At 52.0% G+C, this 22795-nt stretch overlaps 8 protein-coding genes and 2 non-coding genes across 10 annotated transcripts; 3 read left to right on the forward strand and 7 right to left on the reverse strand.

Moving 5' to 3' along the window:
• Window positions 1–141: 141 nt before the first annotated feature.
• On the forward strand, window positions 142–430 carry TrAFT101_002056 (uncharacterized protein; the record flags this gene model as incomplete). Its single annotated transcript, XM_066126497.1, has 2 exons — window positions 142–180; window positions 257–430. 2 exons carry the CDS (start codon window positions 142–144, stop codon window positions 428–430), a joined length of 213 nt encoding a protein of 70 aa, XP_065982600.1.
• Window positions 431–1072: 642 nt separating this feature from the next.
• On the forward strand, window positions 1073–2860 carry TrAFT101_002057 (uncharacterized protein; the record flags this gene model as incomplete). Its single annotated transcript, XM_024902412.2, has 2 exons — window positions 1073–1566; window positions 1678–2860. 2 exons carry the CDS (start codon window positions 1073–1075, stop codon window positions 2858–2860), a joined length of 1677 nt encoding a protein of 558 aa, XP_024763175.1.
• Window positions 2861–3323: 463 nt separating this feature from the next.
• TrAFT101_002058 lies at window positions 3324–3405 on the reverse strand. Its single transcript has one exon. It is a non-coding gene; the product is annotated as a tRNA-Gly (tRNA).
• Window positions 3406–3446: 41 nt separating this feature from the next.
• On the reverse strand, window positions 3447–3526 carry TrAFT101_002059. The gene has a single exon. It is a non-coding gene; the product is annotated as a tRNA-Gly (tRNA).
• A 682-nt stretch (window positions 3527–4208) lies between these two features.
• Window positions 4209–9475, reverse strand: TrAFT101_002060 (uncharacterized protein). The gene is made up of 4 exons (XM_024899588.2): window positions 9069–9475; window positions 8434–8833; window positions 4766–8342; window positions 4209–4705 (listed from the first exon to the last, which is right to left on the reverse strand). The coding sequence occupies exons 1-4, from the start codon at window positions 9176–9178 to the stop codon at window positions 4401–4403; spliced, it is 4392 nt and encodes a 1463-aa protein (XP_024763176.1). The 5' UTR covers window positions 9179–9475; the 3' UTR covers window positions 4209–4400.
• A 901-nt stretch (window positions 9476–10376) lies between these two features.
• Window positions 10377–11067, reverse strand: TrAFT101_002061 (uncharacterized protein; the record flags this gene model as incomplete). The annotated part of the gene is made up of 3 exons (XM_024899687.2): window positions 10377–10455; window positions 10513–10829; window positions 10900–11067. The coding sequence occupies 3 exons, from the start codon at window positions 11065–11067 to the stop codon at window positions 10377–10379; spliced, it is 564 nt and encodes a 187-aa protein (XP_024763177.1).
• A 419-nt stretch (window positions 11068–11486) lies between these two features.
• Window positions 11487–12167, reverse strand: TrAFT101_002062 (uncharacterized protein; the record flags this gene model as incomplete). Its single annotated transcript, XM_024899590.2, has 1 exon — window positions 11487–12167. One exon carries the CDS (start codon window positions 12165–12167, stop codon window positions 11487–11489), a length of 681 nt encoding a protein of 226 aa, XP_024763178.2.
• A 339-nt stretch (window positions 12168–12506) lies between these two features.
• On the forward strand, window positions 12507–15486 carry TrAFT101_002063 (uncharacterized protein). The gene is made up of 3 exons (XM_024909639.2): window positions 12507–12926; window positions 12982–14842; window positions 14903–15486. Exons 1-3 carry the CDS (start codon window positions 12748–12750, stop codon window positions 15371–15373), a joined length of 2511 nt encoding a protein of 836 aa, XP_024763179.2. The 5' UTR covers window positions 12507–12747; the 3' UTR covers window positions 15374–15486.
• TrAFT101_002064 (uncharacterized protein) lies at window positions 15392–17421 on the reverse strand. The gene has a single exon (XM_024906410.2). It carries the CDS (start codon window positions 16796–16798, stop codon window positions 15662–15664), a length of 1137 nt encoding a protein of 378 aa, XP_024763180.1. The 5' UTR covers window positions 16799–17421; the 3' UTR covers window positions 15392–15661.
• Window positions 17422–17899: 478 nt separating this feature from the next.
• On the reverse strand, window positions 17900–20152 carry TrAFT101_002065 (uncharacterized protein). Its single transcript, XM_024899672.2, has 3 exons — window positions 19823–20152; window positions 19638–19749; window positions 17900–19570 (listed from the first exon to the last, which is right to left on the reverse strand). Exons 1-3 carry the CDS (start codon window positions 20099–20101, stop codon window positions 18225–18227), a joined length of 1737 nt encoding a protein of 578 aa, XP_024763181.1. The 5' UTR covers window positions 20102–20152; the 3' UTR covers window positions 17900–18224.
• Between the last annotated feature and the right edge of the window lie 2643 nt (window positions 20153–22795).

Consider the following 22795-nt stretch of genomic DNA (forward strand, 5'->3'; position numbering starts at 1 on the left):
AGGAGACGTCGTACAGGTAGGATGCTTGGCTGTCAAGGATCTTCATCTTTTCACATCAGCATTCCACTCGCTTTTGATCCTGGTCGTTACAAGCAAATCCTCGACGAATATGGTACGTCTAGGCGACTCGTGTGTGCATCCATGGTCTATTGCACAGCACAACACCAGGCCCTCGACACGGTATTTGTGACCTGACTATAAAATCCCATTGCCCAGGCAGAGTCCTGATCTTTCGAACAAATGCTAATCTTGTCAGGTTTCTCTCCTTTCCACTGCCATGGACGCCGAAAGCTCCTCTCTGCACGAAAACAAGGCAGAGCACAGGACCGCAATCTGGCACTGTGCCCTCCCCCTGGTCGCCTTTTCTGGATCCTTGGCCCCCCTTCGCTGTGGGTGGCTGTTCGTCCCGTTCAGTCTAAGCAGGGCCTAAAGCCGCTAGCTCTCCTCTGGCGCTGTCCTTGGCTTCTCCACCAAGAACGACAATGGCAGGGTGCGCGAGCAGCGAGCACTGAGCGACTCGCCAGCTGTAGCACAAGAGCAGCTCCTTGGGCCTTGCCAAGACGAATACCACAAAATCGCCTGAGATAATGTTGGAAGCGTCTCTGTTTCGGCCTCGCCCCCACATAGCCCACGCCGTCACCGCGGTGCTGTCCAATCCCATTGCGATGCTAAGGCTTCGGTCTTGTCTTCGCTCTGGTCCCGGTCCCCAGTCGGTTGGCTACTACATGGTACGGTATTCACTCATACAATCGGACCTGATGCGACAGGTACTCAGCGAGTCCCTGGCCCGTTGATGCGGCGCTGCTCATGAATGCTTGCTACATATACTCCTCCATCGCCCGTCACCCTCGTGGGATTTTTTTTTTTTCTTCTTCTATTCCCCAACTTCTCTTTCGTTGGCCATACGAAAACGTCTCACCTAAAGATTTAATCTTTTGGTGGCGCTAGTTCGTTGATTTTGATCTATTTGGCAATACACTCTGCTTTTGTATCGTCATAGTTCTTTTTCTCTTTCTTCATGACGATCTAGTAGGACGTAGTACTGTTACTGATTTCCTGGCCCATTTTCAAGATGGCGACTACCAACGATGAAAAGCACCCAAAGTTCGAAGCTCCCGATGCTTCTGACTCTGGGTCCCAAGAGTTCATTGAGAATGCCGACGGTCTGCAGCGGCGCCTTAACAATCGCCAGATCCAGCTCATTGCCATCGGCGGCTCGATTGGCACTGCTCTCTTCGTCAGCATCGGAAGTGGGCTTTCCACGGCCGGCCCAGCCAGCCTTTTCTTGGCCTACGCCCTGTACTCAATGGTTCTCGGATTGGTAAACAACTCTATCGCGGAGATGACAGTCCTAATGCCCGTATCTGGAGGATTCATTCGTCTCGCAGGCCACTGGGTCGATGATGCCCTGGGATTCATGACTGGCTGGAATTTCTTCATATATGAAGCTCTGCTAATTCCCTTCGAAATCACGGCACTCAATCTCGTCATCTCTTTTTGGGATGATAGCATCACCAATCCGGGCCCTACTGCTGGCATTTGCGCTGCAGTCATCGTTTGCTATGCGTAAGTATTCGCCCTTTAATAGAGAGAAATGGGGAGCAGATGAGAAACCAGCACTCCTAAAATTCACTGATATTAGAGTTTCAATACTAACAGCTGTCTCCAATATTGCAGTCTATTAAACGTCCTCGCTGTGAAAGCTTATGGTGAAGCAGAATTCTACCTCTCTGGAGGAAAGGTTATTCTCATCTTCATGCTCTTTGCTTTCACTTTTGTGACCATGGTTGGTGGAAATCCTGCCCACGACGCCTACGGCTTTCGATACTGGAACAATCCCGGAGCCTTCGCCGAGTATCATACCAACGGTGCCCTCGGTCGTTTTGAAGGTTTCTTGACTGCTCTCTGGAGCGCTGCTTTCGCTGTCGTCGGACCCGAGTACATTTCCATGGTGGCTGCCGAAGCTCAGCGACCTCGTACCTACATCAAGACCGCCTTCAAGACCATTTATCTCCGATTTGGCATTTTCTTCATGGGCAGTGCCTTGGCTGTCGGCATCATTCTTCCTTACAATGACAGCACCTTGTCCAACCTCGTCAATGGCGGAAAGGGCAGCGGGACTGCCGCGGCTTCACCATACGTCATTGCTATGCAAAACATGGGAATCTCAGTGCTACCCCATATTGTCAATGCGTTGATGATGACGTCCATTTTCTCTGCTGGTAACACATACACCTACTGCGCAACCCGTTCGCTGTATGGCTTGGCTCTTGAAGGTCGGGCTCCTCGATTCCTGCGCAAGTGCACGAGCAAGGGTGTGCCCATCAACGCATTTTTGGTCGTCATGTGCTTCCCTTTCCTGTCTTTCCTTCAAGTTGGCAATGGGTCTGCTGTCGTGCTTGACTGGCTGGTAACTCTGATCACGGCCGGTGGCATTATCGACTACCTCGTCATGTCAGCGACCTATCTGTGCTTCTATAGGGCATGCAAGGCCCAGGGCGTTGACCGGAAGACATTCCCATACGTCGGTTGGGGCCAGCCTTACTGTGCCATCATCGCTTTTGTGGTCCAGCTCATGGTTGTGGGAGGTTACGGATACGCTTCTTTCATTCCCTGGGACGTCAAGAGCTTTTTCCGCAACTATACCATGCAGATTCTGGCGCCCATTCTCTTCATCTTCTGGAAGGTTTTGAAGCGCACGCGATTCGTCCGACCTAGCGAAGTTGATCTCGTATGGCAACGACCAACGATTGATGCTTATGAGGCACACCTTATCGACCCTCCCACCGCATTCTGGACTGAGATGCTGCAAATGGTCGGCATCAAGCGCAAGAAGAACCCAGCCACAGTTCACGTGTAAGATGGAAAGCTAAAGTGAGAGATTTTTAGACACTTGTTGGGGTCGGGAGCTTTGAAGATGGATTTACGATTATACGTCCTTGTTACGCCCTCTTTCTTCTTCTTTTTTTACGTTTTTTTGTTTTATATACCCATCACGTTTTGTGGAATAGAGAGATTCCACTACTGGGATATACGGGGGTTAGACGTATATAAACGCACGACTCATATATATTTAGCATACATAGATATACATATACACAGGACATATAAGAGAAGAAAAAAATATATATATTTCAAGAATCATATGCATGCACCTTTTTCCACTCGATTACCAAACTCGCAACGCAAGACACATGGTTTTAACAAGCACCCGCAGCCCAACCAACAACCCCTTGGCAACACCGTAGTCAATCAGCTCAGCCTGTCTTTCAACAACACCATCGAAAAATAACCAAGCATCAGCCAAAAAAAAAAAAATTCAATGCGTAATCTGGGAATCGAACCCAGGGCTCCCCGACGTTGCTCGGATGGCAACGGAGAATTTTACCACTAAACCAATTACGCTGAAAGATATTGAAGAGTAGAGAGAACGAACCGTTCCTCACTGCGTGAACTGGGAATCGAACCCAGGGCTCCCCGACGTTGCGGATGGCAACGGAGAATTTTACCACTAAACCATTCACGCTTTAGTGTTATTTGTTGAAGGAGGGTCGAGCAGAATGTGCTCATGAAGATTTGGGCATGGTTGCGGGAGGAAACGAATTGAAATTTTGGGTTGGGTTAAGACGGACGTACCCTGGAGATGAATTGTTTTGATTTGCGATTGGCAGGATTGTAGCCCGGATTGGAGTAGCATTGGCATAGAGATTTGTGATTGGGGAAGAAAATGTACTCACTCAGGTTTGTTGTTTTGGTTTTAGATCTATGTGTCCTCAGAGAGTCTGTTCTATCAGTAGAGATAACCAGGATAGTTTGATAGTAGTTGTTGTGTATATCCACAACATTGCAAAATTCAGGTGTAATAAAGCCAACAAAGCCCAAACGAAACATTTTCATGACAAGTACATGGTGCTAAGCAAATAAAACAGCAGTAAATTCTTTCTTTGATTGTCACTGAAATTTGGATTCATTATGCCGATATCCACACACGCGCACGCACCCACGCAGCTGCACTTTGTAATACTTCCAGTGAACTCAAGCAAAGATGAGACCCAAGCTCGGAGTAACAGACAACATTGAACAAATATGTGTAAAATATAGTGCTGAATATTTCATGGTTTAAGCATGTGTCTATTTTGGCTTGCCAGAAATTAGTGTGTCAGTTACAGGTGCACATGTTACACCGGCACGTTACACATAATAATAATGATTTTCAATTAGACATTTTGCATAGCATAGCACTGCGCTTAACATTCATTTCCACACATGTACATACTACATATAGTCATGTTCCGCTTTGGTTCCTAACACCACTAGCAACGCTCGAAAACATATAATCCAATGACAAGGGCTCGAGCTCAACAATATTCCATAGCAGTATAACTTTTCTTCAAAATGCCTTATTTCTTGCTCTTCTTCCTTCCAGGCACAACCTTGAAATCAGCGCTCTGCATTGCATCGCTCTCTCTAGCCTGAGTGGCGCCGCTCTTCTTGGCTACTTCGCTCCAACCGCCGGCGGAGCTCGCCGTCTTGCTTTCAGCCTGCGTCTGCTTCTCTACAACGCCCTTTTCGGCCAGCTTCTTTCGGCGGACGTACTCTTCGGCGAAGTGCCGTCCGTCCATTGTGGTTGAGTTGGCATACACGGCGTCCGCAATCAGTCCTGTATCAAGGGGTAAGACGGCGAGGTCTGCCTGGAAGCTCGTGACTATTGCATGCATGTTAGACACTATGAATGTGATTGTAGGAATATCCAAAGATGACTTACTATCGTTGACACCCGTGATTCCTCGAGAAAGCTCTCTATACGCCCACTTGTTGAACTCATCCATAGCCGCATTGGCTGGCTGAGAGCTAGTGTTGCTAATGATTGACTTGGGAGCCAGTTTCACAGGGGTGGCTACAGCAGGCTTGGCACTGCTGGCGCTTCCTGAGCGGCTTTGAAGCTGAGATGGGACTGTAGATGGGCTCTTCACTTTGCCTCCAGCCCCAACAGTGGCCCAGCCGCTTCCAGCAGTAATGATCGGAGAGGGGACTGTCGGAGAGGGGCCATGGTTTGGCTTGCCGGCAAGGTTAGCATAGCTTTTGCCGGTACTAATAGGAGCACCGCCTCCAGCCTGGATAGCAACTTCTTTGGCCTTCAGCTTTCGTGCTTCTTCTTCACGCTGAATTTCAGCCAAAGTTTTCTTCGCTCCGGCTGCTCCGGTTGCTGCGACGGGAGTAGCTCCCTTGGCTTTGGTAGCCCCTGGCTTGGCCCACGGGCTGACGGATGCTACAGGCGAGCCCTGGCCCCAAGTGCTTGTCGCTGGGAGGCCAGCGTTGGCGGCGGCGGCAGCGGCAGACTTCTCTTTCTCTCTCAACAGGGCAGCCTCTTGTTCCATCGCGGCCTTTCGTAGTGCGGCAGCGGCTTCTTCAGCTTTGGCAGCCTTACGCGCTTCGGCTTCTTGAATTTCCTTCAGGCTTGGGCCCTTCTGTCCCTCCTGGCCGGGCTCTTTAGCCCAAGGGGCCAGAGGAGGAGGCTGGGCGACAACGTCGGGGGTTGCAGTTTGCGATCGGCTGAACTGTTCAGGCAAATTAGACCTGGCCCTTTGAGCGGTTGGCGCCGGGAGAGGAGTAGTCGAAGCCGGTGGAGGGAATGGCATTGGCATTCCAGGCTCCGTAGGCTGGGGAGGAGGGGGGGCAGTGGCAGCCGCAGCTGCGGAGGCTTGAGTCTTCTGCACCTGCTGGGTTAGAGAAAGCGAGCTCTCTTCAACAACCGTGGTCTTTTTCTTGGATGCCTTGCTAGCTTTGCCAGTAGGCGCAGCGGGTTCGCTCTTCGGCTCGACGGTGACGGTCGTGACGGTCGTTTCTTCTACCTTTACGGAGCTCTCTTGGGATTCATCGGCGGGAATCCCGGCAGCTTGCTCAGCGTCATGCTCGGCACGGAGTTCTTCAAATTCTTGGAGTCGATCTTTGAAACCTTCATCGTCCTCCTTGAGCTCGTTAGCTTCTGGTAGACCGTATCGTCGACTTGCGTCGCCCGGAGTCCCAATGGGCTGAGGCGCACCAGATTCAGTACCGGTAGGTTCACCCTGCAAGGATGCGAGCATTTGTCGTTCATTAGCCGAGAGGTTAGCCAAGTCTTCTGGCCTAAAAAGCTCGCCGTTTCCCATAGCAGCGCGGATAGCAGCGGGATTGGCGCCAGGGTGACTATCAAATACGCCTCCCGGGCCTCCCATGGCCCCGATGGGCTGTTGATGCGGCAACTGGTGATGTTGCTGCTGAGGAACTCCCAAAGGGGATGTCATACTGCCAAAACTTGGTTGACTTTGGAGGCTATGAGCACTGGAATGATGCTGGAGGCTTGGCTGCATCTGAAACTTGGCCATAGCTTGCTGCCGCATCATGAAATCGCGCTGTTGAGCCATAAGGAACTGCTCCTCTTGTTTACGGCGCTCCAAATTATTCTGTTCTTCGGCCGTAAGGGTTCGGCCAAATGTTGGGAAAACGCCGCTGAGAGGAGGAATGATTCCGCTTCCAGTTCCGGGTCCAAATGGACCGCTCTGCATAGGAGGTCCATGAGCAATTCCAATCTGGGGCACCAAGAATGGCTCTCGAGAATTTCCAATGCGTCTGATGAGCTGACCAAGTGGCTCAAACTCAGGATCTTCAACCTTTTTCACTCTAAGATCAGGGGTAAAGAAGTTGGCCTTGTACCAATCATTCATCTCCAGTCCCGTGAACGGGCCTTGAATCTGCCCCTGGGGGTCAAGATACACCCATCGCATGCGATCGGGCATTACCATTTGGCGGACCTGGGCGGATGGGTGTTCTACGCCAGCCTGAGCATTTCCGAATGGCAAACCGCCGCTAACAGGCGTGAATGACTGGGGTACTGTAGCAGCGATGTTGGGCTGTCCAGCATCTGAAGATCCAAAGGCAGCAAGATTTCTAGAGCTGTCACTAGAGGGGAAAAGCTCCTCAAACACCCCGCGGTTGGACCTCATGGGACTGTCCGTGTCGCGAGTTGGGACGGCAAAGTTACCCCGACCGATGGCACCGAGCGGGTTACTCTGTCGAAGGTCACCCAGAGAATCTGAGAGGTTGCTTTCTTGCTCATGTGCTTGCATTTGGGCTTGCATAGCAGGGGGGAAGAGGGATCCCAGCTTGCTTCCGCGACCGATACTACCGGTGTTGGAGGGCCCAAACACACCTCCGAGATTTCCAAGGCCGGGAGATTGTATATCACCGATAGGACTAAATAGAGAGCTGCCAAAAGCACCTCCAAAGTTCGACCGCTCACGGTCAGGGGTGCCGGTAGACGGGCCAGCTGGAGCCGGCCAACCGCCAGACAGAAAGGCTTTAGCACCTACGCTTGAGGTCTGACTGCGGTCACTCCCATCAAAGGCCGCAGCAAATCCCCGGGAGAGAGTGCTATAGTTGGAGTGTGGCTGCTGTTCATGCCCAGTGCTGTGGGTCTTATCCCCGGCACTCGAATCTTGTCCGTCGTGGTCATGGCGTTCAACTGGAGGGCTTCGGTAAGGGTTTGTTTCTGATGGGCTAACAGGGCCATTGTCGCCAGAAGATTGCCCGCCCAAGTTCAGGCCAGACATGCCAAAGTCCCCGGCGGATCCTTTAACTGGAGTGCCCAAGACTCCCGCTCGGTTAGGCGGTTGCGGCCCCCCCGAGCTAGTATCCTGCGCGCCTCCAAGAACAGCACTGCCAGACAATTCTTCGTCGCCACCAAAGGGATCGGTGTCAGTTCGTGGCCTAGTTCGCCAAGACTGCTGCGCCAGAGGGTTCTGAGTTTCAGAAGATTTGCTGGTACTAGCGCCCTCTGCATTGTCCTTGGGAATCAAATGTGCCAGTCGACTACCACCGGTAGTACCACCAGGTCGTTTGTCACCAACGGCTGGGGACGTGGGCAGGGCAAAATTGCCAAACCCACCAGCACCGGATGCGCTAGATGGCCACATCGACCCCATGCTCACGCCAGTCGATGTGTTAGATCGCATTAGGCCACCAATTGGCAACTTTGGAACATCACGCGAAGCTTGCTCGGTATCGGGCTCGTCATTTTCTGATTCTCTCAGATCGCCACTTTTTCGCGAGAACCAGAGCGGATCTTCCCGCGAAAATCGGCTGGTAGCAGTCGGCGACGCAAGAGAGGAGGGGCTGAATGGATTGGAATCGACAGTCTCTCGTCGACGAGTACTGGGTCGGACAGCGGATGACGGTGAGCTCACTCCAAAGGTAGCTCCTGGAGCATGAGAAAGAGAAGGCTTGCGGCCGTTAACAGCAGTCTGGTGAACTTCCTTTGTCTGTGTGGGAGGTTTCAGTGGCGAGTTGATGTCAGTAGAGAAGGCCTAGACGTCATCGTTAGCAAGTTCACATCCCCGCAGCGTGACTGACACCGAAAAGTAGAAGAAGAACAAAAAAAAAAGTTATGTCTCTGACCTCTCTCTCTTCCGGGGAGAAACCTTGTAATCCTATCGGTGCTGTCTCGCCGCTGGCATCCCAACAGGTGCCGGGATCCTGCGGCACGTGGTTCTCGTTGCTTTTCCCCCAGCCCCTTACACCAGCACTAGCACCATTGCTTGGGTCCCAGCCAGAAATAAATAGGTGAGAGGGGTTACCACCGGGGCGCTGGGAGTTATACATCTCGAGCAGATCGTCCTTTGTATAACGTGAAGGGCCAACTTCGTAGGTTGTGGGTTGCGCGACGGGCACCTCGACGCTTGGCGGCTGGACAGCGTTATCACTCGCAGGGGGAAGGTTGGAAGACTGGCTCAGGGGCGTGGTGGAGGAACGACGAAAGGTCAGAGTGCCGTTGGCTGAGCGCCCATCTCTCCGAGACCTAAAGATTAAGGTTAGCCACGAAGACAATGTATATGAATACGACACGGCCGCTTTCGGGGGAACGAGTAGAGGGGCTGCCTCGTTGAGCGGCTGTCCCCGCCCCAAAAAAAGGATGATTCACGCAGCGTCGCTTAGTGCAAAGCAACAGCGGCAGACTGCATGCATGACACAAATTCTCCGTCGTCTCCAGGGTTTGCGCCCAACACGGGTGCTGGCGAGGGGCAAAGACTCACCATTCGCCTCCAGCAGATCCCCTTCCATCAGTTCGACCACCCCTCGCATCACGGGCCGCGTTCTGGCCGGCGGCGGCCGAAGCAAAGCTTGACGGGAGATTGGATGGCATGTTTGGACTTATCCCACGGGTCGTGATCGTGTACCGAGGCGCGGGGCGTTCGTCGTGAGGTCGAGTTCAGCCGTGGGTCGGGCGGCTGAAAAAATGGCAGGATGCAGACACCAGTGGGAGGATGTCTAGCACGAGGAAAAACTCAAAATTCTGCTACGATTAGCTAGATGATGAGAGCAATCAATTGCGCGGGCAAGAGGTCGTCGGAGTCGTGGTTATAGCAGACGCTAGGTCGCGAGATGACAGAATGCTTGAATGAGAAACTAATGCTACCAGTGCTTTTGCTGGGGTTAAAAACCTGAGATTTGGGAAAGATAAAATTGGAGTTCGATTCTGTTCCCCAGGCTGGATGAACAGCGAGGCTGGCCGCCGCTAGGCTGCAACGGGATAGCCCCGAACCTTAACCGAGCCTACTGTGCGAGGGCTAAATCCTAATCGAGGAACCTTGCGGCGCGACCGCCCAGAGCCGTATTACGACATGCTACGATAAGTGCTGGAATGGCGCATGCACCGGGGCCCGGCAAGGCTCTACGGCTTGCGATTCGGAATGGAGTGCATCTGGCCGCGGAGGCCCTGCGACTGACGGCGTGATATTTGCCCTAATGCTACGGGGCAATGCGGCCTCTGGCGAGAAAGCGGTGGGTTCGGTGGCACTCCATGCAGGCGTACACTCGTTCTGGCAGGCAGTGTCTGCACGGAGTAATCTGTGCGTCGTCGACTTATGGTAAGCGCCATCCGCCACCGAGAGCTATCGAATGATAGATTCAGTTGGTCTCTTTCCGGCCCTGATTTCCTACAAGCAATTACGTGTATACGACGGAATATGCTGAGGAGCGGGATGTCAGGTAGATGCTTGGGCTGAAGAGAGATCGACGCTCTACGACTGCGAACATGCGGATGTTATGGCGGAGCATTAGTCAGACGGACTAGGTAGTATATGCAGAGTGTAAGTCGATTAGGCACCTGTTGGGCAGGTAAGTACTAATTACGTGATGGATGCATGCACCGAAAAAGAACGTATAAACGAGCCAGCAGCAACTCTTGAAAATGGCGTCATGGGTCTCATTGCTACTATTAACGGTATGAACATGGCCCATAAACATCGGACATGCTACCGTAGCCGTATATTCCCTTTTCCGGTATCAGATGCCTTATGCCTGTTTGAATATACCCAATACCTAGAATCATTCTACAGTAGTTACGCTCCATTCGCGGTTGAATCCACTCTTCTTTGGAGCATTTTCCTGATCGTCAAGTACCAAGAGAACCAGCTTATCCTGCCAACCCAAGTTAGCTTTTGCTTTGTATGTAAAAGGGGAGAGAATGCTACGAACATCTGCCAGCAAGCCATGATCAAAGTGAGGGCGACGCTGGTCCAATAATACACAGGCCAAGCCGCTCCCTTCCAATCGGGAATCTGAGCCATTGCACGATTGCCAAAAAAGTGGCAATATTTCATCTCGCCCTCCCGTTGAAAGTCAGGCGCAAGGCAATATACAAAGCCGCTCATAATGATGCCGGTATTGAAAATAAAGACGACGGACCAAAGAGTAGCGAAACTGAAACACATAATCTTAACGTCGGGATTGAAGAAATAGTTGCGCAAACGCTGGGCGCAAAACATGCTGATTAATAGGAGTATTGTTGCGAGCTATGCGTTATAGCAAGAGTTAGCTGCTAGGTCTGGGAAAGAGTCTACTTCTAATGCCAAGTTGACTTACCACGCAAATGTTGAACATGAAAATATAGACAGATGACAGGCCCAAGATTTCCAACCGTTCATAGATGGTATTCACATTGGCCAGCATGATCAGACCTATGAACGATCTGGTAATCATGCCCACAAAAGGCACGGGGAGTTTCCATGGGCGGGGGTCGAGTAAGCACATTTTCCTAGATGGCTCTGTTGTAGGACTTGGGAGGCAGATTGTTCGAGCTGATTAATCGAGATGACCGTTGAGGATGACTGTTTGTGTCTCAAACGATTGCCCGAGATGCTAATTTCAAATAATCGGGAAGAGTCTTATCCCCTCCGGCCAATGGCCGTATATCTCTTATATTAGTGGAATATACTCTCTGCCATCCCGGCAAGCGAGAGCTAATTTACCAGCCCTATACAGACTCCCATATCAAGACTGCAGTACTTGACGACGCGCAACGCGTAAACGACGTAGTACTGGAACCTTAAAGTAAAAAGATTGGAGAATATTCAGGATATATCCATAATACCACCGGAACGAGGCTCGTATTCCAGAGTATAGGTCGTCTTTTCGAAGCCACCAGGAGCAAAAGATGGTGCGTCCCGCCACTATACATTCTTCAGGAAGTGTGACTTGAACCTTCTGTTGGCTCGGTCCGCAGATCGGAGCATCATCTGGTCGCCAAGTACCTCAAAGGCAAACACCTTCTCCGTATCGTCGTTGGGTTGCTGGGGGGCGCAGACTTCCACGCGGAATGTGGTCCCTTCCTTGGGTATGACTTTGAGCCCTCTCTTCTTCGTAATCAGCTCAATAACAAACTTGCGATCTCTGACGATGATGCCCTTGGTCCCCACTCGTCCTGGACATCGGCTCCTCACCACTTCGGCCTCTGCCCCATGGAATTCAGCACTAGCTAGTTTGGCAGCGGCCAGTGAACCGCCGGTGTATATGCCATTCCCTAAGATCTCCAAGGCGTAGCCCATCCACATCTTTTTCAGCGGTTCATAGATTTCATATTTCTGGCCTTCCTTTGGAATATCGTACAGCCCAAGTTTGCGACGCTCCCGAGCTGACAATGGCTTTGGCCTCTGCTTCCCTCGTAGCTTTTCTTGCTGACGAGCTCTGTGGCGCGCTGCCCTGGCGTTGAGAGCAGCAGGTGGAGGAGATGTAGGCTTTAGTTGGAGAGTTCGATACTGGATCTTTTCGCTGTAGATGCGGTTTGCGCTGTCGGGAGAGTGCGCTCTCGCCAACAGGTCCTGAGTTACTTTGATCTGCTCTGAAGATGACATGGCGGCGATCTGCAATGTCAGTGACTAACAGGTGTTGCAGGATCTGGCAATCCTTTGCGGTTCAAATATGAATATGAGCTGCAGCCTGACAGCAGATGCAGCTGATAGGTCAAATAACTTTTTTTTTTAGTTGGTTACGGCTTGGAAGCCTTGCAGGTGGTCCAAGCTCCCTTGAACCTCTACGTCCCCAATACGAAGCGACGGGGCGCTTATAGTGCGTCATGCTTGGTACTTGGTACGCCGGCTCTGATTACTTCAGCTGTAGCGCAGGCTTATAGCGGCTCAGCTGCTGGATGCAACCACCATTGCTTCTCTTCACATGTCCTCGGGTTATTTCGACTAATGACACTGCTCGCGTTCTCGTCTCATTCGGCCCCACAGCACTATTTACCCCGGATAATCAGACTCGGTCTCCATGGCTAGCCATTTGCCGTTGCATCAGCAAGCTTGATTTGATTTTCTTTTGTGCAGGGCATAGCATGGCAATGTTGCTGCTACCCCTCAGCCGCTTCAATTATCCTTGAGAACCAACTCCGCACCGCTCCAGCTCCCGGCTACTTCGACTCCGCAACATCCAACCATGGCTCGAGATGGCGATTCCGTTGATGATGCCAGCAGCTCGGCTCCCGACCTCCAGATCCTGGGCGATGAAATCACTCTACAGCCTAGCGGCTTCGTAGAGCCCAGAGGCGTGCTGCAGGACGACAAAGAGGAGGCTTTGATGAATCAGACCCATTCGTTCCGCAGCGAACCGCTTCAGTATGATTTACCGAGGTTGGCTGTTGGACTCGTCTGCTAACTCGCTGTTGACCAGGTTTCTTCGCGAAGTCTCTCTCTACGTGTCAGGCCAAGGATGGCGAGCCTACGATCGCGACCGCGTTATCGGGCAGCCCGTCTTCTATTCCGGGTTCTCGGAGAATATGATTTCCAATGTCTTGTCGGCGCCATTGCTACAGAAGCGGATTTCGCAGCTCGCCAACGATCGCCTAGCCGTCGAGGAAAAGGAAGGATTGCTGAACAAAGATGATAAAGATTACCAATTGAAGCGTGCGCAGCGACGAAACATTATAGAGAGCTCTCTCCTGGAAGTTGCAGAAAAGCTTACAGATAACATGATTTGCAAGATGGAGAGCAACACCTTTATTCGCGGCGCATACTACCTGATGATGCAGCTGGTAACGCGCGCCTACCACCAAGGAATCCACGTTTCTAGCGAAGAGGTGTTGCGATTACGAAAGGTGGCAGATCTGGCTGCCAAGAAGAAGCAGAGCATTGTGTTCCTGCCCAGTCATCGGTCACACGTTGACTATGTCTCTTTGCAGCTAATATGCTACCGCCTTGGCTTGACATTGCCGGTAGTCGTGGCTGGCGACAATCTCAATTTTCCGTTGGTAGGAGCTTTCTTGCAGCATGCGGGTGCGATGTGGATCAGAAGGTCGTTTGGAGATGATGCCTTGTATACCACACTCGTGCAATCATACGTCGATACCCTCTTGCAAGGCGGCTACAATTTCGAGTGCTTTATTGAGGGAGGCAGGTCGCGTACAGGAAAATTGCTTCCCCCTAAATTTGGCATCCTGAGCTTCGTGCTTGATAGCATTCTCTCTGGCCGAGTCAAGGATTGCATTATTTGCCCCGTTAGCACCCAGTACGACAAAGTCATCGAGACAGAAGGCTATGTCACCGAGCTGCTTGGTATGCCAAAGAAGAAGGAAAACTTGGCTGACCTTCTCTCTAATGGGCCTTCTGTTCTCTCCCTGAAGCTAGGCAGAGTCGACGTCCGATTCCATGAGCCGTGGAGCCTAAGAAAGTTCATCGACACTCATCTTTCGAAGTTATCGAGCATTCCTCGTGGACTGGATACTGATCATTATAACCCGGAAGTAAGGGCAGTCCGTGAGAAGATTCTACGTGCTTTAGGTTACAAAGTGCTTGGAGATATCAACGCGGTATCGGTCGTGATGCCTACCGCTCTCATTGGCACTGTCCTCCTTACTCTACGCGGCCGAGGCGTCGGCAAAGGTGAACTGATCCGCCGAGTAGAGTGGCTGACATGCCGTATCCGAGCTAAAGGCGGACGAGTTGCGCATTTTGGAAACGCAGCTATCTCGGAAATTGTTGACCGAGGATTGGAAGTCTTGGGTAAAGACTTGGTAGGAGTGGTCGAAGGACTAGCAGAACCAACATATTATGCCGTCGACCGCTTCCAGCTCTCCTTCTATCGCAATATGACGATCCACCTCTTTATTTACGAGGCTCTCGTCAGCGCAGCCATGTACACGCGTATCAAGCGTGGTGGCGGTCCATCCAATCAAGATATTCCGTACGCGGAACTTAGGGACCAAGTTCTGTTTCTATCCTCGCTATTCCGTGGAGAGTTCATCTTCTCTGGTGCTGGGCTTGACGTGAACTTGGATAACACGCTGCGTGGCTTGGAAGCCGACCATGTCGTCCGCTTGGATAAAGACGAGAATGGTAGCATTACAACCATTGGACTATCAGACGAGGAGCGCAAGGCCGGGCGAGAAAATTATGATTTCTACTGTTTCCTGATCTGGCCTTTTATCGAGGCTAGTTGGCTGGCGGCAGTGTCGTTAATGGGACTTACTCCTCCAGACGGCAAAAACGGCGATATATGGATTGGAGAAGCAAAAGCTCAGAACAACGCACAGCTGGTAAGAAACAATATTTCTCCAATAGTCAAAAAGGTTAAGCTAACACTTTGGATGTCATAGCTCGGTAAAACTCTCTACCACCAAGGAGACCTCTCATACTTTGAGGCCGTAAACAAAGAAACCCTCAAAAATTCATACACGCGCTTCCAGCAAGAGCAAATCATCAACGTCGTCAAGTCCAAAGATGCCAAGATACCTCCCCGCCTCCAACTCGATCCTTCATGGCGGCCTTCTCGTGACCCCGAAACAGGTGCTTTACTAGCCGAGGGAAAGCTGTGGGATTTCACAGAGAAGATTGCAAGCTCGCGCCGAGAGGGCAAGAACCGACGAGACGGGGCGACGGTTAGCAGCCGCGTGCTTCGATTGACGGATGAGCTTGGCAGAAGGCTATTTGCTGAAGCCGAAGAGGCGGACAAGAAGGGCGGAAAGGGAGTGCCCAGCCGGCTGAGCAAAGAAGAGCAGGCGGCGCTGGATCACAATGTAAAGAATGCACGGAGGAAGAGAAAGCTGGAGGGCAGGGCGCATTTGTAAAAGAAATTAATCATTTCTCTCTCATATTCCTTTCTGAGCCTGTCTTGTATTATACCCCTATATATGAAGCTATGTATACATGAAAAGAAATTTAACAAGGGCGCGTTATTTGGAAAAAAAAAAAAAAAAAAAGAACAAGTTTTGTAAATGCAATCGCCCGCCATATATAATATACATCTTTTTTCTATTTCTTTTCTTCCCTCGCAGACTCCTCCTAGTTGTTTATTATTCTTTTCTTCAATTACTCGTCAATCGTGATCCCGTTCGTTCTCACCAAAACTTGTCTCTCTACTCGGTTTTGGGCGCAAGTATAATGTTGTCAATCAATCGCACTGCCGGTCCTCCAGAATGGCCTAAATCTTCACCACTCTGCGCCTGCTCTACAGGCAGCATCTTGATCGCGCCGCTGAGGATCGCCCCCTTGGCCGCGTCCACGACGTCAACTTCCTGCAGCGTATCGGGATCAGCCATGGATATGTAATCGACCTCAAAGGTAACCCGCTGGTCGGCAGGAAGCCTTTTCTGAGCCTCCAGCGTAGTCTTGGCAACCTCGTTCGCCGCTCCGAGGACGTCGCTGCGGTTCAATCGGCCGTTCTTGTACATGTCCTCGGCGGCACGCAGGGCCTTGCTCAGAACAACGGCGACGCTGCGCCGGCGAGGGCCCAGGTAGACGTTGCGCGAGCTCAATGCCAGGCCGTCGGGTTCCCGCGTGGTGGGGCAGATGACAACGTCGGTGGGCATCATAAAGTCCTTGACCATGCGCTTGATGACGACAGTCTGCTGGACGTCCTTTTGGCCAAAGTAGACGCGGTCCGGCTGGACAATGTTGAAGAGCTTCATGCAGACGGTGGCGACGCCGCGGAAGAAGGTGGGCCGGCTGGCGCCCTCGAGGACCTCCCCCACGGGCGTGATGGTGACGAAGCTGCCCTTGCTATCGACTTCCTGGCCGGGGAAGCCAGAAGGGTACATCTCGGACGTGGTGGGCGCAAAGACGGCGGAGATGCGGCCGAGGTTGGCCCCGTCGTCGGCGAACTCGCGGTCCAGCCTGGCCAGGGCGGCGACGTCGGTCTCCCAGGTGACGGGGTAGGACGCCAGGTCCTCTTTGATGCCGAACTGGGCCGGGTTGACGTATATGCTCACGACGACGTGGTGGTTCTCGCGCGCGGCGGCTCGGATGAGCGAGAAGTGGCCCTCGTGCAGGGCGCCCATGGTGGGCACGAGGCCGACGGAGCGGTAGTTGGCCATGTGCGGCTTGCGCCATTGCCGCACGGCGTCGACGAGGCGGAGGATCTTGATGGACGACTTGGGGACGGTTTCGGCGACGGTGCGAAGCGTCCGGATGGTGGTGGTGTCTGGACGGCCAATTGCTCGCGGCAGGCCGGCAGCCCGGGAGACGAGCCGCGAGAATGAAGCTTGAGGCAGCATTGTGTGAGTGAGTGGGTGAGTTAAGTGAGTGAGTGTGTGTGTTCTGGTCTTAGCAGCAGCGGCCGTTGTCGCGAAGCTTCGCAGAATGGTCGTGTGCCCGCGATGGCTAAGGTGGATTTTCTGGGAAGAAAGAAAAACCGTTCGAGATGCGGCGGCACCCCAAGGGGAATTAAATAAAATGGCTCGCGGTTTCTAGAGTCTGGGAGGGGGGAGCCAAGCCGAAGCGTTCAGGTTGGAGTCGATGCCTCGGCCGCCATCGCCGGACGCGCAATTGGCCGAGTCAAGAGAAGTTGTTTCGTGATGGTTTCTGCGGCGGATTTTTGGGGACGAGGTTTGGCTGCCTTTTTTTTTTTCTCACGCTGCTTGGTGGCTTTTTTTTCCGCGGTGCTTTCTTTCTGCCTTGCGGTATGACGGAGCTTCGGGCCGGCCCCTCCCCCTCCAACAATCTCACGGCTTGTCACCACCACCGCTTCTGGGATGGAGATCCGGACTTGGCCGTGCCTGAAGGAGCTGCGGATGGAGGCTGAATTGGGGGTTTCGCGAGTGCAGACTGTATGTACGGCTGCGTTGGTGGGATCCCACGTGAGATTGAGATGCAGAGTTGCAGTCAATGTGTGAGCGTTGGTGCTGAGGAGAGTATAAGCAGGGTCCATGCCATGTAAGACGTCATGTTGTTACATTATAGCTAGTGCGTACGACTTGATTTGACTTATATAGACAGCTTGGGTATATATACCTGGGATCTTATAATTAAATGCTATTTATGTAAGTAAATAATACAGAGCCATTATTCTAAGGCGTCGGGATACGGAGAGAGAGATTGACATACACGAGAATAGTTGTGCTAGTTCTATAACCTATAATACGTCGTATTATTAAAGGCTGCCTGCAATCATCAACCCACTACTCGGCGCAGCGGCCGCAGCCTTGCTCCCCGTCACGAGTATTACTCCGTACAAACCCATGATCACGCTGTATTTCACATCATTTCTTCTTATCACCAGCTTGACTGAACCCCCCAAAAGGTAAGCTGACTACATGCAATACATGACCATCATCAAACCTCATTCTCCTAAAAAGGACAAATCGTGATCACGAATTAAAAAAAAAAAAAAATAATAATAATAATAATAATAATAAAAAAGAACCTGAGTAGTGATTGATTCTCCTCTGTCTATGTTGAATATATGTATCATCTAGGTATATAGCGTTACATGCATAATAATAAGAAAAAAGAACAAAAAAAAGAGAAAATTCTAAAGGAGGGTGTCAGAAATCCCACTTCTGCCCTATCTATATTACCCGGTATTACCTATTAAATGGACCCCCTGTTTTTTCCAAACATGTCAAAAAAATTGGACGCCTGCAAATGCAAAAAAAAATCTACCAGAATATTCTGTCATCTTTCCTGATTCAGTCACACTCTCTACGCCGCTCCTCCGGCGTTCTTGAGAGCGTCTTGGTTGAGCTTCTTCCACCGCATGCCCAGGCCGATCAGCGTCGCAATGCCCGTGCAGGCGACGCACATGGCAAATACGACCTTGATGCCCGCCATGTAGCCGTCAATGACAAATGGCTGCTGGTCGAGGGGGAATCTGTTGCGGATCTCGGTGGCGCCCGTCAGGACGAGCATGGCCTCGCTGACCTGAGGAGCGTGCTGGAGGACGTGGCGGATCATGGTGTTGACAAAGGCGGACTGGGCTCCGGAGACGAGGAAAGCTCCGCCGAGGCCCTGGAAGAAGAGGAGCATGCCGGTGGTAGGGCCGAGGTCTGCTGGGTCGGCGAGTGCCTGGACGGCGATCATGGGAATCTGGAAAGATGTGCCCCAGCCAGCACCAGCAACGATCTGGTATCCGATCCATTTTCCGGTAGTTGTGGTGGTGCTCATGGTGTACAAGAGGCCTGCGCCGATGGTGGCGATGGAAGTTCCACCAAGGAGAAGAGGCTGATAGTATCCAGTTGCGCTGACCAGCGCACCGCTAGCAACGGTTGAGAAAGACACGGCAATAATGAAGGGCAGGTTGCGGACACCGCTCATGGTAGGGTTGGTGCCGTGGACAGACTGGAAGTAGACGGGGATGTAGTAGATGGCTGCGAAGAAGCCACCGGCTTGGATGAAGGCGACGAGACACATGACCCAGTTGGTGCGCTTGCTAAACAGCTTTGGCGGCACCATGGAGTATTCGCCCTGGAACCATTGGCTGGCTGCCCAGGCACCGATGATGAGGGCGAAACCGACCAGGAGACCGATAACAACAGATGAGTTCCAGGGGTGGGCAATGCCACCGTACTGGACAGCCAGGATGAAAGAAATGGTGGCGCCCATCATCAGGATAACACCGAGAGGGTCCATCTGTCGGATCTTCTCAGAGAGAGGCGCCTTGACAGGCACCGCATTGCGAGGAGTCTGGAAGAAGATGAAGATGATGGCCGCGGAGACACCACCAATCGGAAGGTTGATGTAGAAGCACCATCTCCAGCTAACGTGGTCAGTGAAGGCTCCTCCCAGCAGCGGTCCGATGACACTGGCAAAGCCATACGAAGCACCGATGATGCCGGTGAACGCGGGACGCTTCTTGGGCGGCGCAGAGAAGGCAATGATTGTGTACGCGCCGGCGCCGAGGCCAGCGGCACCCAGACCGGCAATGGCTCGGCCGGTGATGAGGGCTTCGGCGTTGGGGGCGGCGCCGCAGATGACGGAGCCGAGTTCGAAGATGAGGATGGAGAGGATGAAGGTGGTCTTGAGAGGGAAATACTTGTATGCCTTGCCCCCTGTTGAATTATTCTGTTAGTAGCCGAACTGAGATGTGATGATTATAGGGGAGTAGAGGCTGCTTACATGTTGATTGGAATGCACCGACGGTCATGAAGAAGGCGGCGCCGTACCAACCGGCCTTGTCGAGGCCTTGGAACTCGTCTGTGATTTTGGGGATGGCGGTTGCAACGATTGTCTGGAAAGCCACAGCTGTTAGTATACTATCACGACATCTCATTGCTGCGAAAAAGATGGATCTATAGACTCACCATATCAAGACTCAGCAGGAAAACACTCAGCACCAGGGCGAGCACGATGAAGAACATCTTGATACCCGAAGGATACTCGTCCTCTCGTAGCTCGCCATCTTCAGCTGGAGATTCGACAACAATGTCTTCTCGCTTCTCGTCGAGGCCGAGATCCAGGTCGTCCTTTTCTCCCAGGCTAGGCACAGGAGTCTTGCTATCGAGATCTTCGCCATTGAGTGTCGTGGCCGACGAAGCCACTGCGGCGTGCAGCTTTTCAGGGTCCTGGTGTAAGTCTGCCATGATGACTTGCGTCCTTCTTGTCTCTTCGAAGAATAGATTCAAGGACAAGGACAAGGGGGAGGCTGGGAAGGGTTGCCAACAGAGTGACAACGCGTCGATGGCTGGATCCTTTCACCAGGTCCCCAGCTCTGGTGCCCATGCCATTCTATATATACATGTACATGCCTGCACAGGCTTCTTTCTTTCTGGGGTACGGGCACGGCAACGAGTCACTATACACTACGGCAATGTGAAATTTCTATCCAAGCGGACTTAGGGTCCGCTAAGCCCTCTTTCCTGCGTCGTACATGCCCCGTCGACGTCCACGTAGTGCCCCCCCTTGGCCAATATGCCATGAACGAGCCTCATCGACCCGCTCCCTTGGGTGTAAGTGCGTTGGAGCCCATCTCGTTCTCTCTCACGCCTCGGACACGTTAATCTCCAAAGTCCGCGCAGCTAACGGAAGCCAAGATGCTGACACAATGAATGGCAATTAAGCTCACGGCGTATGAGCCAGATTGCTGGGTCTGGTTGGCCGCCTTAATGGCATGGATGGGTCACGGCTAGTTTTGGCGCAGGGCGGAACAACCGAGTGGAACTGGTTGGGTGCCGCAACGGGTGTTTTCGTACGAGCTAGCGTTTCTGCATCTGCTTTGTGCTTTGTTGACTTTGCAATAAACGCCCGCTGCTTGGGCTTCCGGACAGGTGCAAGAACCCGAAGGAATACATGGATGCAGCTATTCAGAGCCAGCTGGACCATGTCCAAGTGGCGATTACGTGCAGGATGCAGCAGCATTGTGTATGTACATGTAGCCCATCTCTCCTCTCGCTATACTGGACACGTATTCGCCGCAGGATACATTGCAAGGGACAAAGGATGATCTGCACTCGCCTGCCAGGGAAGAACAGACGACGCATTGCAGGCAGATGAAAGCAGCGTCTAACCGCGAGTCAGAGCCGGCCAACAAAAGCAACGCTTATACCCGCACCGCAACCACTACCAAGATCACGGCTCCCGACGAGACGCTAAGCCTCGCGCAGGATCCTGGCGCTGCCCCAATCAGGCATCGCCAGCGGCCCTAGTGAGTCACTAGCCGAATTAAACAGAAAAATTTCTTCAGTTGGCGAGTACAAGGCATTACAACAAGGTTTGCCGGAGCAGCATGACAAGTACATTTACTTTCCACGCCCGTTACTCATGCGATCCTGCTTCATCCTTCACCAGCAAACAGCACCAACGTGATGCTCAGTCTCTCGCCGCGTGGAAATTGCCAAGGCTTGAGAAAGCTTCGACACCCCATGACGTCCATTTGGCTTTTTTCCCAGCACTATCTCGACCAATCGGAACGTGTTTGCGGATGAAATATTACGCCGAGTGCGCCAGTCTTCTGCTGCAGTATATAGTACTTGTACATGTACATACATGTAGCGTTATCTCGTCAATCTAAGTGGCCGGCACGTTTTCTCGCCATGCTAAATTAACCTCTTATTTCCGGCGCAGGTATCTGCCTGTACGAAGCAAGATCAGACTCCCCTCGGTGGCTTTAGCGGTCACTTTTGTGGTGACTCTTGATGCGCTATGGCGCATAGTGCTGCGGTAGTGCGAGAAGGTTTGTCAGCCTCTGCCGCTGCTAGCTGGCGGACTTTTCAAATGTCCGCCATTGCGACGACGTAGCGCCCTATTAGAGAGACCTGAATAGGCTGCGAACTAACCAAGGTGTGGGTGTTTGAGCTTCAACTCCGATGCTGATGAGGGTCTGACGTCTGAAACGTGATAATCTGCGTTCGAGATGCCAACTAGCTCTAATTCCGCACAAGAGGGGAGTTCCGAAGGCATCGAGAAATTAATAATAGACCTGCGCAGAGACAGTCTGCCCTGCGGACGTTGTTCGTATGGAGCACAATGAAGCTGTGGGCTCGGATTTAATATCAATGTCGCCAACAAGTGACATGCCATTTGACGCATGGTATTGTGTTGCAGATTTCAAAGCATCTACTGCAAACATGAGAGGCTCGTGAATGCATGGTGATAGGTCCCCATCAGTGCGGGTCATCCGATCTGGGTATAGGGATGTCCATCACGGCAAAACAACCAACAATGAAAGCCAACTGAGACATGAAGCTGGCACCACCAGCAGTAACTGCCTCTCTCTCTCCGCATTCCATTCGTAATCAACTCAAATCAACTCACAGCACATGGTAACATGCGACCTAACATGTAAAGTCAAAGCGGAATTGTCGTAAAGCTACTCCTGTTTCGTAAAGAGCATGCAGCTTCTCGGGCTCGGACAGCTATTAGCTTTCCCGCTAGGACCAACCCTCAAGAAAAAGGGGAGGGCACGGATATTGCAGCGGCCCCGGCGAGGCAGTGAATGGTGTTATATCTTCTTTACAGTGGCCTTATGGAATCTGCCCTTGTTCAGATGGTTAGGTGTCTTGTAGGGTTTGTGCAATGACTCAGTTGAAGATACTGTATCGTCCGCTGCTGATCCATACCCTTGATCAGGGAAAGCCATGCTTTTTCAAAACAATTAGTGTACACTATTCCAGATAATCTATATCAACTATAAACTTCAGGGTGATACTTACTACTAAAAATAGAATGTTTCCTATAGCGTAAAACGCAATTGCCGTTCGTGGTGGTTATAGGCACCTTATCTCCGTACATCCCTTTCTCCAAGGAGCTATCTCATATGCCCAGGCAAGATATTCACA

Source organism: Trichoderma asperellum, chromosome 1 (assembly GCF_020647865.1).
Source record: "Trichoderma asperellum chromosome 1, complete sequence".
In the NCBI taxonomy this organism is placed as follows: Eukaryota; Fungi; Ascomycota; class Sordariomycetes; order Hypocreales; family Hypocreaceae; genus Trichoderma; species Trichoderma asperellum.

Coding starts and splice junctions, on each gene's coding strand:
- TrAFT101_002060 (XM_024899588.2), bottom strand. CDS start 9,178: ATGCCATCCAATCTCCCGTCAAGCTTTGCTTCGGCCGCCGCCGGCCAG. Junction 8,834..9,068: donor GGATCTGCTGGAGGCGAATG/GTGAGTCTTTGC, acceptor CTTAATCTTTAG/GTCTCGGAGAGATGGGCGCT. Junction 4,706..4,765: donor AATCACGGGTGTCAACGATA/GTAAGTCATCTT, acceptor TGCATGCAATAG/TCACGAGCTTCCAGGCAGAC.
- TrAFT101_002063 (XM_024909639.2), top strand. CDS start 12,748: ATGGCTCGAGATGGCGATTCCGTTGATGATGCCAGCAGCTCGGCTCCC. Junction 12,927..12,981: donor TTCCGCAGCGAACCGCTTCA/GTATGATTTACC, acceptor GCTGTTGACCAG/GTTTCTTCGCGAAGTCTCTC. Junction 14,843..14,902: donor CTCAGAACAACGCACAGCTG/GTAAGAAACAAT, acceptor TGGATGTCATAG/CTCGGTAAAACTCTCTACCA.
- TrAFT101_002064 (XM_024906410.2), bottom strand. CDS start 16,798: ATGCTGCCTCAAGCTTCATTCTCGCGGCTCGTCTCCCGGGCTGCCGGC.
- TrAFT101_002065 (XM_024899672.2), bottom strand. CDS start 20,101: ATGGCAGACTTACACCAGGACCCTGAAAAGCTGCACGCCGCAGTGGCT. Junction 19,750..19,822: donor TCCTGCTGAGTCTTGATATG/GTGAGTCTATAG, acceptor GTGGCTTTCCAG/ACAATCGTTGCAACCGCCAT. Junction 19,571..19,637: donor CGGTGCATTCCAATCAACAT/GTAAGCAGCCTC, acceptor ATAATTCAACAG/GGGGCAAGGCATACAAGTAT.